This window comes from Protopterus annectens, chromosome 3.part0 (assembly GCF_019279795.1).
Source record: "Protopterus annectens isolate FY-2018-M chromosome 3.part0, PAN1.0, whole genome shotgun sequence".
Lineage (NCBI taxonomy): Eukaryota > Metazoa > Chordata > Ceratodontiformes > Protopteridae > Protopterus > Protopterus annectens.
Genome location: NC_056731.1, coordinates 1,183,360,578 through 1,183,378,298, shown reverse-complemented (window position 1 = coordinate 1,183,378,298; position 17,721 = coordinate 1,183,360,578). Strand labels below are relative to the sequence as shown.

Here is a 17,721-nt window from a genome sequence, read left to right as displayed (position 1 = left end):
TATTCTCCTGTCATGATAATTTAAAGCTTCTTCCACACTGCTGACTTGCGCACGTTTTTCATAAATGTTCCCCCTTCTTTCTAGTCCCTTATTTGAAACTTTCTATTTTAAGTAGTACATCTTGTATACTAGATATGATTGACTGGATGTTGTTTTTAACGCAAGAATCCAGAGTACCATTTCTTGAGTGGCTCATGTTGAAGTCTCTTTTCCCTCTTAAATAAGCAGTTGAAATTCAGACAGTAAAATTGCAGCCTTTGAAGAGCTTGAAGCTATAAATCTTTTCTCTGACTGTTAATGAATAAAATTAGCTAACAAATATCACTGAATATATTGTTTTATTGCTAAAATATTTTTTATTACTAAAAAATTTATTTTTTATTACATTTTCTGTCAGAGAAAAGTTTTCAGTCACAGCGCTTTCATCAGTTGCTGCTCTCAGTTAACCATCTTGGCCATGCCTCCCCCAAATTCTCCTCCTCTTACATTTGCTTTATAATATGCAATACTGATCCTATGTTATTACTTTTACTACCCCTCTTTTCATTTGCCTCCTTACCCTAAAATACAATGCCAATTTCTGCAGACTTGTACATTTCTTTTCCCAGTTTTATACTATATATTTTCTCTTCTCCTATCCAGTATAATTGAAACCTTTTTTTGGGTCCCTAGTCCTCTTTCCTAGCATCCTACTTGCTAAGACAACTCTACCCCCCTACATACACATACATTGCTGCATGTCTGCAAGCTCATCGTTCCACCTTCTGCTTCTATTTTGCCTTGTATCTTTACGGTCCCTCCCTTTGATATTTCAGCTTTCTTTTTTTTCAAAAACATTTTATCTTGTTTTCATTATAAACATATGCAAATGTACATATAACAAATACAAGAAAATACATCTATTTACAATCATCAAAACTACATCAGAGTTTAGTAGTTTAATACTCTTATTTTCAATACACTGATGCCAGAATATCAAGTTATTTTCCTTTGATTTTTGCATCGCATTAATGTTGAAAGAATCTATGCAATCAGGGGAGTACACTATAGGGAATATAAGAAATAGAAATTGTTTAATGTTGTAATTGCAATCAATTATATTTTTAAAGTTGTTACATATTTGATTAATGCCATAAGAAAAATGATCAAACTTATTAAATAAACAAAATTCACGTAAAAGCCTCCCAAGGGGTTGGGAAGTTGGGCCTAATGTTAAGGTGTTTGCCTTACAAACAAAAGTTGCAGGTTTTGAGTCTCACAAGGGATAATTGTCTAGGCTTACAATGGCTTGCAAGGGCAGTTTAGCCTAGTACTAATCTATAAACCTATGAGCTCTACTTACTTCATATCATTCCTTAAATTAATTTTCTATACCTCTGACATCTGTTATATGAATCATATGTATTGTTTTCCAGCCAGTTATATAGGGCGGTGTGATCCAATGTAATATTACATTAATTATAACTGATGTGGAATAAAGATCTAAGCTAGGGAACGCTATCCCATTACTGTTCCAAGCTCTAATTTGCCATTTATATGCAATCCTAGGTTTTAAGGGGAACCATAATTTAAGTTGGATGGAATCTAATTTTTTAAATAAGTTCTTGGGAGGGGGTAGCATCAATGACTCTATATAAAACAAAATTTTAGGTAAAATTATCATTTTAATTAAATAGAGCCTATCCTCCATTGTGAAGAACATTGTATTCCATCTTTTGATGAGTTCACTAATGGTGGTTATTAAATTATTGTAGTTTAGTTTAACAGACTCTTTCCACGTACTCTTTATACTGACACCCAAATATTCTAATACACCATTCTCCCAATTAAACAGGCTATTCTCTCTTAGGTTTCTGTTGATCATTTTGTTTAAGTAGTAATGTTGTGGATTTATTATGATTACATTTAAGCCTTGAAATTCTTTCAAACTTGCTTAAGGTATTTATAACATCATGCAAAGAATCATCAATATCACCCAAGATTAACAAGATATAATCAGCACATAATTGTATCTTAGGACAATAGCCCTTATTACTTTGAAAGCCATTAATATTCTGCTTGTTTCTGACATATGTAGCAAAAGATTCCATTGAAACAGCAAACAATAATGGTGACAAAGGACAACCTTGTTTAGTTCCCTTGAGGATTTCTAGTGGTGAGGATAGACATGATCTGATTTTCACATAAGCTTGTGCCCCACTATAAATTTTCATTAATAAGTTAACAAAATCTGAGGAGAATTCAAAACCAATCAGAATTCTTTGTAGATAAGACCAACTAATCGAATCAAAAGTCTTTTCTATGCCTAGGCTGATAATAGTTAGTTGTTTTTTGTATTTGCATGCTATGTCTATTAATGATAGTAATTTAATAATGTTATATTGCACTTTTCTATGAAGAATGAACCCTGTCTGATTATATATTAAGATTAGTTAATATTTTTTTTATCCTATTAGCTAATATTGTCATGAAAATTTTATAATCACTGTTTAATAATGAAATTGGCCTATATGAATCACAAGATTTGGGGGCCTTACCTTGTTTTAATATGGGGGAGATGATTGAGTATTTCCATGATGGGGGTGTTATACATTTTTGCTTAACCATAATAAAGACATTCATCATTTTCTTTATTATATATTTAGGAAAAATCTTATATAGTTCAGGAATTATTCCATCCAATCCTGGAGCTTTATCTTCTTTTGCATTTTTTATTTGCTCTTTCACTTCTGTTAGTGTTACTTGTTTAATATGTCATGAAAATATTAAATGATAGTTGCTCAGAACGGGTGTCAAGCAGGGATTAACAGTATAGAAGAGGTGTCTATTCACACCAAGTAATAAAGTATAAAACTTGTTGTTCAAGTAGTGAATAACTCGTCTTTTCAGACCAAATTCTCCAATTGCTTAAAAAATGAAAAAGTAGCCTTTCTTCTATAATAAGTAAACATTTATTTTGAGCAAACAGGCAAGCACTTTCGCTAAAATAGCTTTATCAAACCATTAAAATCAACACAGATAAAGCACGCCTTATATATGGTCAAGGCATCATTAAAAAAATTACATCATAATCATTAGCATAATAAATTACAATAAAAATAAAAAGGCAATAATTCATATATAACAATTCATATACAACAATAAAAATCAGTAAAAATGAATATATATAAAATATGACAGAAAGTGTATAAGAATATATAGGCTAGAAACAATATTCATTTATAATGAAATCTCCTTTTTCTAAGAGCTGGCTTTAAAGGTACTTTATCATTAAGTCCTGGGGGGATATAAGCTTGCAATCTGATGATCCAATTAACTTTATTTCTTTCAGTATAATTCATATCCCCTCCTCTTAGAGTAGCAGTATTAACATAAATGACTAAAAACTTAAAAGTATGTGCAGCATCTGTATCTAAAACATGTTTAGAAAGTGCATTAGTGGTAGTTTGAACACAAATCTGATATGTGTGTTCTCTCACCATGTCCCTAAGCCTTCTGTCGGTTTTACTAACATAGAAGGCAGGACAAGGAGGTACAGAAAGCTAAATAGACGTGTTCTGTGTTACAAGTAGCACTGACATTAAAAGTAAAAAATCTAGATGTGCATGGATGTATAAACATATTCGAGGAACATATATATGACAAAAATTACATTTGTTACAAGGAATAGTACTCAAATGCTCTCCATTTTCATGGGAATGACTCACATTACTATATCACAAGAGCCTATGTAAATTCTTTTTATTTTTAAATACAAATTGTGGAAGTTCACCTATTTTCTTAATATTAGGATCAACTGTAAGAACATTCCAATGTTGACTCAGTATATTCCGAATTTTCTGGAAATCATCTGTATAAAATAAGGATATTTTCTGTGATAACATACTACTATGTATGTTGTTATTATCAGCATTATAAAATTCAATGCCTTGTTCAGAAAAAAAGGGGCAAGCTTTGTTCATTCTTAAGTTCTCAATATATTGAAAACCTGCATTAACTTCTTCTACTCTATAATTCCTTGATATTAATCCATCTTGAAGGCTCATCAATTTTGACTCAAAGTTATAATGTATGAGATTCAATCTAGAGGCTCGAATTGCTTGGCCTTTGATAATATTAGTAAAAATATGCCTGGGATGCATACTCTCTCTATGTAATAATGAGTTTCTATAGCAAAGTTTTCTGTAGACACCTGTATTAAGTTTACCATTACTAAGACGTTCAATATAAACATCTAAAAAAGCAATATTATAATGTTAAGAATTTAAAGTAAATTTTAGAAAACCAGAGAATGAATTAACTTGTTTGAAGAAAATATCCAATTCTTGCTTAGTACCAGTCCAAATAAAAAAATCATCCACAAAACATCTGTAGAATGGAATAAACTTCTTAAAATGGGATGTAGGTAATAATTTTCGTTTTTCCCACCAGGCCATGACAAGGTTGGCGTAGCTATTGGCACAGTATGTGCCCATAGCTACGCCATCCTTCTGTAGATATAAACCCTCATCAAAAATAAAAATATTATTTTCTAATATTGTCTCTAATAACAAGCCTATTAAATCTATTTTGGCAGGTAAAAAATCTGTATGTTGTGTTAAATATTGTTGGACACAGTCTCTCTCTGACTGATTCGGGATATTCGTAAATAAAGACAAGGTCCAATGTCACTAACAGATATGCAGAATTATCCGGAAAATTCTTTGTTTCTTTATATAGATCCAATAAAAACTGTTTAGAGTCTCTGAAAATCAACGGATTAGAATCTACCACTGGTCTTAATAACTTTTCCATATAAACTGATCTGTTCAGTTACCCAACCTCTGCCTACTACAATAGGTCTCATGGGTGGATGCAGTGGGTCTTTGTGGACCTTTGGTAATCCTTGTATAGTTGGTATTAAAGGATTCTCCACCATCAAAAAATCAAACATCTCATTCGTAATTGTGCCACTACATTTCAAATCTTTCAGTGTATTATAAACACTTAAAATATGTTCTTGAACAGTTTGCATATTAACAGGTGTATAGAACATATTATTACTTAACATTTCTTTCATAAGATTAATATAACCTATCCTGTCCAGTATCACCACTGGGCCTCCTTTATCCGCTGGTCTAATTGAGATATTATTGTCATTTTTAAGGTTAGCGAGGGCCTTTTTCTGTTTGAGTGTTAAATTACCTTTCTTACGATATGGAGATGAATGTGATGATAGAATAAACATCCTCTTCTACCATTTTACAGAAGGCATCAACAAGTGGATGTAAATTTGGTACAAAAACACTAGGTTTACGAAATTGTACAGTATGTGTATTAACAGAGTCACCATCAAACATTAACTTAAGTTGTAAATTACGGGCAAATAACTTGACATCTAAAATCGTGTCCATCATATTACTATTGGAAGTTGGAATAAAAGACCGTCCTTTATTTAAGACTTCTAATTCATATTGATCCAAGGGTCTATGTGAAAGATTCCATACTAAGTTATTACTTTCTCCCACATTTTCTTTAAAGTGGGTTCTTTCAAATCTCCCCCTGGTGCTTTCCTTTTCTGCCTTCCCCTGCTCAGAGAGCGACTTCTTCCTCTTTTGTTGAAGGCTGAAATTGGGAAAGGAGTAGCAGATTCAACTGAACTAGAAGTAGTAGGATGTGAGGGTGTTTTTCTATGAACAACCGGTTCACTATTAAACTGTGTGTGTATGGCAGATAAAACAGGAGTATTTTTGATCTCTGACTTACAACTAAACTGATATTACAATTATCAAAATTCTCTGAATTATTACTTTCACAGATATCTTTATTAAATTCTAAACTCAGATTATCTTGTATTGTGGCTTTTGTACTGGTGTTAGTATCAAAACTAGAACTAGTAAGCCTGCTAGTGGTAGCAGCATCAGGAACTAGGGCAACATCATTAACAGGTACATTTATTTTATTGTGAGCATTAGCAACATCAGTAACATTTGTAGCTGACACACTTGATACATTGCTATTATTAATTACATTATGTCCATTATTAATACCATGCTATCAGGAACTAGGGCAACATCATTAACAGGTACATTTATCTTATTGTGAGCATTAGCAACATCAGTAACATTTGTAGCTGACACACTTGATACATTGCTATTATTAATTACATTATGTCCATTATTAATACCATGTTTAGGCCAAGTAAAAATTTGGCCGTGTGAAAAATCGTATAAGTCTCTTTGTAGTTTACTTTTCTTCTGCTCAAGTAAGTGTTTTTCATAAAGAGAAATGCTATCAATCAAGCGGTCAAACAATGGTTCAATAGCAATGTCTTTAAATTTGCTATAAAGCTCAGTCTGTTGATTCCGAACTAGTTTCTGTATTTTATGTTCCTCAGGTTCAAAATATTCATTTAACAGAACCATATATCTAATACTTAAGTCAATATTAAGCTGTTGCCAATGATAAAGTAAGTCATGATAGGTATTACCTGTAGTAGGCATCTTCAAAATCCTCAGCCCTCGTGGTACAATCCATTTTTTGATGCAAGCCTCAAAGTGGAAGCGTTGCATCTGTAGCCGTTTTAATTTTTAAAAATTTGTTTCCAAATTAGTAAAGGCAATATTGAGTGCATCATAGTCGGCATTACTTAACAGCTCCTCACAGCTTGTAACAGTGGATTTGAAACACAGCAACAGGTTCACGTCACCATTGACTCATTCCAGAAGTCTAGGCTGTGGTGTTTTAACTCTTTCAGCCTTGTTAGGATTATAGGGTAATTCAATGTAATTACCAGCTCGATCTGCCATAGTTTCCTTGTGGTAAGCGTAATTCAGCAAGAAAATAACCCAAATAACAAAAATTACCACAAAAGAGAACTCAATTCTGAGCAGAAGCCAAAGGAAATAAAATGTAATGAAAATATTAATTGATAGTTGCTCAGAACGAGCGTCAAGCAGGCATGAACAATATAGAAGAGGTGTCTATTCAGACCAAATAATGAAGTATAAAACTTGTTGTTCAAGTAGTGAATAACTTGTCTTTTCAGACCAAATATGTCATACTGAAGTTGAAAAATCTTAAACGTTAATGTGTGTATGCATTTTTATAAAATGCGTTCATATTTGTGATATCTGACTTAATTTGACTCGGATATGTAAGTTTCTGACTTCTTAGTTAACTAAGTAATATTATATTTTGAGAGTCAACACAATAATTTGAGATATAGTATTGTTAGTATATGTATGTTTGTATATATATATTTATATCACCATTACAGGTAAAAATTCTGAAGGAAGGGAAGGGTTGAGATGTTCAAAAATATTGTCAGTCATATTTGTTTTTAAAAAATGTTTTAAGTAGCAATAATGTGGATGTGCCTTTAAGGCCCAAGATTTTAATTAGAAGTGTCCTGTGACAAAAAGGGTGTGTATATATTGCTTGTGTTGAAGTTTGTTCAGTTTCTGATGAAGTCTTGCCACATGTGCAAGACGAAAAGTGCTTCAATAAACTGAGAGAGAATTTGCTTTGGTGTTTCCAAGCTGTCTTTTTGTTTTTCGCTATTTTGTCTTACTTTGGTTCTTGTCTGTTAAAACTTGAATTAGCCAGAATGGTATAGCCATTGAATGGGTATTACTGTAGATCTTCTTTAATAGATGGGTTTCCTGTAAAAAGATAATCTGGGCTTTATGCATTTTGATATATTTAAGCAAATCAGCTATTTTGACATTATTGTTTAAACCATTAATTTTTAATAATAAACATTTATAAGCCATTGACTATAATGTGTATGTTATTACTAAATGAAAGACCTTTTTTCCGTGTTGACTTGAAATCTACTGAAAACTTACTTAAGGATGAATAATGTCTATTAAACACTGCTTCCAAAAACCCCAAACTATTTATAAACACATACATGATACAAAGTTTCTGGTTTAGTTAAAACCTTAACTAAACCATCCATTCACCACCTCTCCAACACCAAATGACACAAATTATCCATCTCTGCTTAGAATATAGTACAAAAACAAAAAAGAAAAGCATTATGAAAGCAACTGAAGAAATTGGAATCCATGAAATGTACATTAGAATGAGTGTCCAATATATCTGAAGCTATATGAATGTCACATATAACAGCACCTCTAATACATAGATATGCCAGTAATATGCATCAGATCAAAGTATGTATAAACATTAGAAGCTGAAGGTTAAGAAGATTTTCATTATTTCCCAGACTTTTCAAGAAATATCAATAATTTAACCATTAACACTTATTACAACATAACTATTATATTTTGCAATTATTACACATTACTCATATGTATTAACAATATCTATGTTGACGTCTTTCATCAGGAAGGGGGGAAAGAGAGAGAAAAAAATAGTTCACTTGATGTCATTTAGTTATCAATAGTGTCATTAAATCTGCAGAATGTATGCATCTATAAGAGAACATAGGCATTTTCAAAGGAGTTAAACACTTTTATCATAACTAATTTACCATTTAAAGTATCTAGTGAAGGATAACAGAATTCTTTTCACTTGAATTTCTAAGTACAACCATTTAACAAGTTCAAAAGGTCAGATGATGTCATCACTGTTGTTTCCTCAAGCTGCAGCTTCATAAACTTGTTGAAAAGTATCTAAATAGGCTCATGCACAACAGAGGTTGTCTCTGGTGAGGAAAAAAAGCATTTTCAGCAGGAAATTCAGATTTTGAAGCTTTTAGAGTTTACAGAAAGCAAAAAAACAAAAAAAAAAAAAAACCCACTCAACCTGCCTTGTCAGTGCATGTCATGAATTGCCACAATGAGAACAGTCACACAAACCACCAGTTTTCTCAAAAAACATGAACAAAAATTAATTCTTTCATATAAAAACAGCTATTTGGATGTAACAGATGTCTCAAATCAGAAATCATAACATTTCAATCATTTACTAGTTAGAAACACTAATCAAAAACACCTTGTTACCCCACCACTGACCCACTAGAAAACATGCACTTTGGTATCAAGTCAAATTATACTATTACTGAAGAATTAGAAGGCATACATCATATGTAGTTATTTAAAAGGGAAAAGTATGTAAAGTATGTATAATATGGAAGAGAGAAAAAAGGAACACTGGTAACAAAAAGAATAGGAAGGAAGAAAAGAGAGAGAATGTTATTTAAACACTTAGCACCATATGTATGAATATATTATGATTCATAAAACAAAGCATTTAAAATTAGAAGGAATTTATTCATTTGCCCTTTAGTTTCTTAGCTTTGTTTGGTCTTTCCTTTACAGACCATCCATTTTTGTTGCCTCTCTCTTCAGACTCTGGGATGACCATTCCATTTCTTCTATGACCAACAGTATTTTCTTCTTTTGGATAAATTCTACTGCTTCTTGTAGGGAATCAAATATCTTCAGTCCTTCTGGCAAGGTGATTTTTGTTCTTGCAGGAAAAAGAATTTGAGCTTTAATATTGGCTTTTTGCAAGGACTCGGAGGAACACATTCCTTTCTTCTGGATATGAATGTAGAGGTGTAGTCATTGTCAAAACGAATAACTTTTTCACCCATCTTGATAGGGGAATTAGTCCAAGCTGATTTCAGCACTAGGTACTTGTCTTGTGAGGAAAGAAATTAACTATTATAGACCTGGGGTTAGATGAACTCAGAGATGAAGCTGGATTTGCCAGGGACCGATGAGCTCACTCAATTCCAAAAGAGAGGGATTCAGACATGTTTAGTGCTGATGAAAACCACCTAATGAGGAACTGAATCATTTTAGCACCCTCTTCTTTCTCTGGAATTCCTTATATTCTTATGTTATTCCTCCTTGATCTACTTTCAAGGTCTTCCAATTTCTCAATCAGCCTGGTGTTTTGTTTCAGAAGAAATTCATTGTAATGTTCATTTTCTCTCACTCTAGTATCTAGGTCAGTTACTGTTTCCTCTAAGGCAAGAATCTGTTCAGATTGCTTTTTACTATTCCATTTAGAAGTTCCAGTTGTTTACTGCAGTCTCATTTGATAATAAACATTTTGTTTTCGAATTTGTCCATTTTTAGTGACATTTCTTGGATGTTTGTTATTTTAAGATGTAGTTCTTTCTTCACTGCACTCTCCTGGTGTAGGTTCTTCGAGTTACTCATCTTGAGATCTTCAGTAGAAAACGTCTTGACAGGAATTAAAAAATTCTCTTGACTATGTATTAATTTTTAGAAAATAATAGTCTCTCTATGTTAGTCTGACTTTTAGTATACTTTTAGCTAGATTTTTCTAAAAATTAAAGTACATTTCCTGTCAGGATATTAAAACCTAAGCAGAGCTATGGATTTCTGCTATCAGACTGGCATCTTGGCCACACCCCCGACCTGTGGCTTTCTTGACAAACCACTGATCCTGGATGCTCCCTTTACACCACTTCATACTTGATATGACTAGTCTTCTACAATGATTAGCCCTGCTTCCTTACAGTTCCATAACCTGGATGTTCCTTCCTTCACCCTTGCTGTCCATACTCAGTTTCCCTACAAATGATCTACTGGGGGGATAAGGCACGACTGGCTACACATCTCCACTCTGGGGTGTCAATTCTATCATTTTGTTACTAAACAGCCTATTCAGCTCTTTTATTCATAGATTTGTTGTACTCTGCATAGCTCTGCTACAACAAAGAAGAAAATGGGGGTAGGGGTGGAGGGCTAACCAATCTCTGCCTTACTTCTGAAGACAACATGGTAATTCCTTCATACAGTACTGAAGAACATACTGGAAGATTTATACTACACTTAATCTTGTTTTGGGGGGAATGAAATCAAGTCAAAATTGGAAGATTTCTACTCCTTGGTCTCTGCCAGATATTAATGAAACTATCAGCTTGAAAAAAATCCTGACAACCATTCAGTAACCATACCATGTAATCACTACCTTCCCCCACAAATTTATTTGCACTCATTGTCCTTTATTCTTCACTTAATGGTCACAGTTCAACCAAATATACTATCCAACAAAAAAATAATTTTTCATTTCCTTCAGATCCATATCCCCCGAAAAAAGTAATACCACCAGCTACAAGACACCACACATCCACTCTGCACTTTTAAACTATTTACCACATCCAAAATACTAACAAAGCAGTATTCCCTCCCTCAGACATTTGAAATAAGAGTGCCCTCTGCTACCTAGGCCATTAATTAGCTGTACATTAAATTTTGCCTCAAAGCAGAAAATAAGAGAAGTCCCATCCAAAAAATTAAAAGCAAATCTCAACACAAGTCCTTCTCTGGATCACAAAAAAAGGCAAATAAGTGTCATATATTTTTTTTTTTTTAACAATAACATATAAACTACTCTGCTCGGCAATCCCAGAACTGTAATCAATAACATGGGACTAAACAGACACTTAACTGCAAAATAAGCTTTTAATTAAGGTTTAGCGCTTTCATCCCTTTTAGCATAAGAAGTGAGTAATTCAGTCAACAGAAATCACTACTCAATAATTTGGACTTCATGAGAAAGTACAGGTGGGTAAAATCTTACACAAAACAGTAGATGTCCTTCTCTTCCCTGTTGCAGTATTCTTTACCTAATGAATTTCATGCCAAGGACAGCTTAACATCCAGCCAGTACATGAAAGCCTTTAGGATTTAGAGGTGTCCGTATGTCCCACACATGCTCCCTGCACATGGTGTACATTTTAGGGCATAATATTGACATATGGATGCATGTACTCAGAACTGAAAAAGCCCTAGGGTGAACAGAGTGTCCTTGGGGACAAAAAGAACACATGCATCGAGGAGGAGAAAAAGGAAGATGATGATGAAGGACCCCTTGGCCAGTGAGTTAAGAAACTACAAGGTAAGGGATAAAAAATAGGGAGTAGGAGGGAGGCAGCAAATACTACAGCAGTGAAGAGAAGGACGTACTGTTATGGTAAGATTTTGCACAACTGTAATATGTCCTTCCATACCACTACTGCAGTATTTTTTTTTTAAACACATGGGAGTACAAGAGTTCAAGTGGAAGCCTGGTTGGAGGACTGCACAGAAAAGTCCTCCACAAACCCATGCAGGATAACCCTGGCAACTGCCTCAATGGAATGCACCTTTACAGGCAAGAAAAGACATTTTCCATAAAAAGAAAAAAAAGAAATGGCCTTAGTAATCCAGGAGGAGATGGCTCGTTTTGAAACCGCCAAACCCAAAATCCCGGTATGAAAAACAAAAATCTGCTCAGATTTGTGAATAACTTTTGTTTTACCCAAATAACATCTCAGCTGTCTATGCAAATCCAAGGTGAGAAAAACCTTCTCACTGGCAGACTGTGAGAAGGAAAAATGGAATTAAGGTGACTAGACTGATCAAGGGACAGCTCATTGACCACCTTGGGCATAAAAGGATTAGTACGAAGAGACACCCCATTTGTGTGGAAAACTAAGAAAGGTAGAATAGCAATGAGATTCTAAAGTTCAGACAGCTTCTTGGCTGAAGTGAGAGCCAAAAGAAGAATGGTTTTTCAAGTACAATGTTGCAATTAAGCTGAAGAAGCAGGATCAAAAGGAGCAGGAGTCAAGTTTTAAAGTACAAAACTGAGGCACCAGAAAGGTGCAATAGTCTTTCTGGAAGGCCTGATATGAAGGACGTATTTAAGAAATTGCTTGACTTCAAATCTAGACGCAAGGGGACTAGTCAAGGGATGACTAGCAGAAAATGTTGACAGATGAGCTTTAACTGAGGAATATGCCAATCCAGCATGGAACAGATCACGCAGATAAGAGAACCAGAGGACTCTCTATGATGGGAGAGGCACCAGACAGAAAATCTCTTCTATTTGGACACACATGATTTCATGGTAGTGGGTTTCCTGGCATCCTGCAGGACCCAAAGTATGTCCTCAGAAAAAATGGTGTCTAAAAGGAATCAAAGCCCTACCACCTACAGTGTCAGTTGAAGATGGGACAAGTAAGGATGAGTGACAGAACCCTTGCTTGTATGAGAATATCCACCCGCTAAGGTTACCTGTGATGACAGCCACTGGCTAAGTGAGAAAGAAGTGGGGGCAGATGCTGTCTGGGTCAAAAGGGAGTCACCATCAAGATTTTGAGAGACTCTTGCATGATCTTGAGCAGAACATGTGGTAACAGGGGAAAGAGGTGGGGGAGGGCATACATAAACATCCCCTTCCAAGGAAAAGACAAGGCATTCACTTTATAAGCCAGAGGACTTGCAACTCTGGAACAGAATAGAAGAAGTTGCCTGTTAAAGAGGGGAGCCAAAAAAGATATACCCAAGGAAAACCTCACTGATGGGCAATGGTCAGGAATACATCTCTGTGAAGCACTCAATCGCGAGCTTGTGTGCTGGACCTGCTCAATGAGTCTGTCACTAGATTGTGCTTTGAGGGAATGTAAACTGCCTGACATGTCACTTGATACTAGATAACTAGATCCCAGACCTGAAGAGTTAGTCTGCAAAGATAGGACTTTGTGCTCCCTTGCTTGTTGACATGCCACATCACCATATCATTGTCTGTGAAAGCTTTGAGAGTCCTGAGATGAAAGGGAGAATGAAAGGCTTGAGCCCTCATCTCTTTTATGTTACTTTGGTCTGACCTCTGATGAGGAGGCCAGAGACCCTGAACCTTTAAAAGGCCACAGAAAGCACCCCAACCCCTGTCTGAGGCATTTGTAAAGAGCTCCTGAGTGTGAACTGGAGCTCGAAAAGGAAGCCCCAGGTTGAGGGAAAGCAGATAAATCCATCATTGAAGCTTGAGCTTGAAACAGGGAAGAAAGGTTACAGGGAACTCCAAAGAGGTAGCAGTGTTGAAACTACACTAATTTGAGGTACCGATGATGTTTCTTCATATGGAGCATGGGAATGGTGAAAGCCATGAACCCAAGCACACTGAGGAACTCCCTTGTTTGTGATGGACACCAGAGGAAGAATAAATTGAAAAAATGTTATTCAAGATAAACCCTCAGGAGCAGGCAGAGATGCCAATACGGGAACCGTCTGAAGTAAACGGGTAGTAAACCTGGAAGCCTGAAGCAGGGAATTTGGGGAAGGAGATGGAATAAGCAGATTGCCTAGATAGGGAAAGATCTGAACACCTCGAACCCTGCAAAAAGCAATGACGGAGTAGGCATTTGGTGAATACCCTAGAGACAGTAGAGAGGTCAAAGGGTAAAGCAGAGAATTCAAAATGCAAAGAAGCAACCGAGAAACAAATTCCTGAAGAAGGGATGGATGGGGACATAAAGATATACTTCCTTGAAATCTATAGATACAAGAAAGGCCAAGAGTAGCAGAAGAGGAAATGTCTGCAGAGGTAATATTCAAAAACAAGGAATTTTGAGGAAGGTGTTTAGCCTAGAAAGATTCACATTTGGTCTCCATGGGTCATCCATTCATGGGACCAAAAATATCCTGGAATAAAACTCACCTGGGCAGGATGCATGGCTTGAATAGTGCACTGGGACAAAAGAGAGCGAAGAACCTCCAAGAAATAAGAATGCTGTTCCCTAGGATGCTGAAAAATTCCTGAAAAGGGAGGAGGGGACTTCCAAACCATGAAATATCCTTGAAAAATAATGGAGAACCCAAGTGCCTCAACTCACTCCTACTTGATTTGGAAGAGAATGGGAAAGATGGAGAGACAAGGGAACCTGGCCAGGGGAAGGAGGAAACAAACTGTCAAATAGAACCCAACTTGTCCTGGAATGCAGGCTTCTGGGGGGCAGGAGTCTGAGAAGACTTAGCAGGAGGCACCCGCTTAGAACCTGCTTAGAACCCTTCTTGCCCTTAGGAGGAGGAGGACAGGATTGCCTATGAACAAATGTTGACGGAGGGAAAATTCCTCTAACATTTAGCAATAGGTGAAACAACAATACATTTCAGCTCCTGTAAGGCCTTGCCCTTATGTGATTTGAAAAGTTCAGCAGCAGCAGATCCAAAAAGATTTGTGTTATCCAAACAGCATCCACAAGGTTAGCTTAATATGATCAGGCAAAGCCAAGAATAATACTTCATAACTGAACCAAAGGCAGCAGCCCTGGAAGAGGCATCAGCTGCATCACAGCTGCATTTGAACGAGTGGCGAGCAACTTGGCAAGTACAGCCCAGCATTGAAAGGACCAAAGTCTTCCCCTCAAAGTCAGGGAGGTCAAAAACCACTTCAGAATCCTGAGAAAGGATAGTCAAGACATATCTGGCACATGAGTCTGGAGGTGATGGCCCTAAAGGATAAAGTGGCAGCAGTGTAAACAACTCTCAACCTCTTGGCAAAAAAAAAAATGGACAAAGACAATAATGGGAGGACAAAGCCCCAGAAACAGGAACAACTTTTATATATTGCTATTATAAACTTAGAAAGTTGCTAGAATAAAATCTCTTGTGTTAACGTGCATTTTCTGAAGGATATGAAATTTGAAACTCAAATGCCAGTCATTATGCAGTGTATTCAGTCCTCACGGATTTGCCACATGAATGTTCCTTGAAATCTTAACAGTTAAGAGGTATGTTACCTCATCAGAGTTCTTAGACTTACTACAATGATTGTTTTATTCAAAATATTAAAAGTGAAATCCTTCCCTTATCCAGCTAATAGAAACAGGTATATCAAAATGTCTAATGCAGAGTCTCACTTCAGTGGCATCTTTAGCATAAAGCTCTTGCCATCAATACTATACCCAAAAACTAGGGACATCTTCCAACTTTCTCCCACTGGTTTGACAGACTGCAAATGACTCTGATATTAGCTATTAAACTTTCTTAAAAAATGTTCAAATTACATTATCTCCATGACTGTGATATCATACAAAACCATTTTAAATGCTACAGAATTGATAAGCCTCATTAACAGACATACACCAATAGTCATATAATTTCTCTCTGAATATTATATGTTCAAAGGTTTCATATTATGCTACTGATCAGTTAAATCATTTTCAGCCTAGTTCAAAATCCCTTTTTGTCAGTATCCTATAATATGAAGCAACTAGAATATGATCTCTTCAACTTTCATTGCTGGTTTGAGGGGCCAGATCAGGTGGTGCATGTATGACCTTCCATGCATCTGTCTAGATTGCATTCAGAGAGGATCAGTGACATAACTGTGTTTTGCAATTAAGGGACATCTACTTCATAAAAAAATACATGATGGAGTGCTTTAAGGCAGTCTATGTAGCATACGGAGGATATGGACTATTTTTTCTTTGTGAGGAAACACTGCAGTCATTTGAGTTGAGTCATATTTTAGACAAGTACATACCAAAATGGTCATTATATTATATTATGGGTCTGACAGAGGAGGAGTAGAGAAAGATAACTTACCTTAACTAACAGGATAGACTCCTGGTACTCAATCTGGCTAAGTAAAAGGACTTAGAGTAGATACACGGTAGTCAAAAGATAGCTCATTGTCAATAAAGTGGCCAGGTCTACAATAATTGTGCCAGTTAACAAATGAGCATCATTTGCATGGTAGGTGTGCAGGTGCTCATGTTTTCTAAAGGGCAATATACTGTATTTATTGTCGTTTAACTTAAAGCTATGATCCTTACATCATTTGTAATGATAGACCAGGAGTCTCATATTCAAATTGCCATGAGGGCTAACATACTAAGCTAAGGGGCATAGTCTCCAAAATGAAAAAAAGTCAGTCAACGTCACTAATGTAGTAGCTTCCCTGAGGGCCATGAATTTAAGATCCGAGAATCTGAAGTCAATGGTAGAGTTTATGAGAACCGTCATCTGTAAGTGTGGTCAGCTACAGGCTATCAGAAATGTAAATTCTGAAGAGACATGCCCAATGACCACTCCCTAAAGAACACCCATGATGATGGCCAATTTTGATGAGAGTTTGCTCCTTTCATTTGTTTGGGTTCTGTCAACCAGTTTGTTATCCTACTGGGTTACATAGAAGTATATAGGTTCACAGGTGCTTATTAGGTTATTGATCTTGCAGGATCTTAACAAGCCTAACATTACATTCCCAGCATAGTCGTCACGTTGAACAAGGATGTGTTTGGACATTTACATATTCCCCTGATCCATGAGGGATGGGTGTGCTAAACAAGGGGTGAATTTGAGGTTATTCAACCAAATTACATGTGAACTGTGTATAAGAAGTACTTTATCACTTTGTGGAACTATCTTCCACTAAACATAAAGCATTCCCTGTGATGCAAACCTATTCCATCAATATGTTCAATTTTTTTTCCAAAAGACACTGAGAAACCTTTAACAAGTGCTGATAAAACCATTGGATCAGTAAATGTGTAATAGGTCAGAAAATATGGTCTGTTGAAGCTCTAAATGCAAGAAAAATCAGTTCTTGGCAGCCTATATGATACTGAGAAGGGAGACGAGGCTTTGAGATAATCTGCATATTTTTTATGATTTAATTTTGATTTATTTTTTTGTAGTGAGAAAGCATTGTGGTCATTCCAGTTATGTCAAGGGTCTGGACAGCTGCATATCAAAAGGGGCATTAGTTGACCTAATGAATGCAGAATATAGTGAAATAAGCAAACCTCTGGATCTAGAGGAAATAGCTTTGGCTATAAAATGTGAAATAAAAACGGACTTCCTTACAGCTCTGGAAATGTGGGGATCAAAGGACAGTTTGTTGTTATCTTAAGTTCATAGAACTCTTATCAATTATCAGGGGTATGTTTTGTCAATGTGATAGCTACAAGAGAATTCATGCTTGCCAAATGATACCATAAGACGCTTCGTGGCATTTATTTTT

The 17,721-nt window shown here is 35.6% G+C and overlaps 1 protein-coding gene across 1 annotated transcript in view; it reads right to left on the bottom strand.

Moving 5' to 3' along the window:
* Positions 1-6,551, bottom strand: part of LOC122797014 (synaptonemal complex protein 2-like) — a 1,143,152-nt gene extending 1,136,601 nt beyond the window's left edge. The window contains exon 1 of the mRNA XM_044065784.1: positions 6,030-6,551. Coding sequence (XP_043921719.1) covers positions 6,030-6,551 — 522 coding nt within the window. The remainder of the gene's footprint in view (positions 1-6,029) is intronic.
* Positions 6,552-17,721: the final 11,170 nt, after the last annotated feature.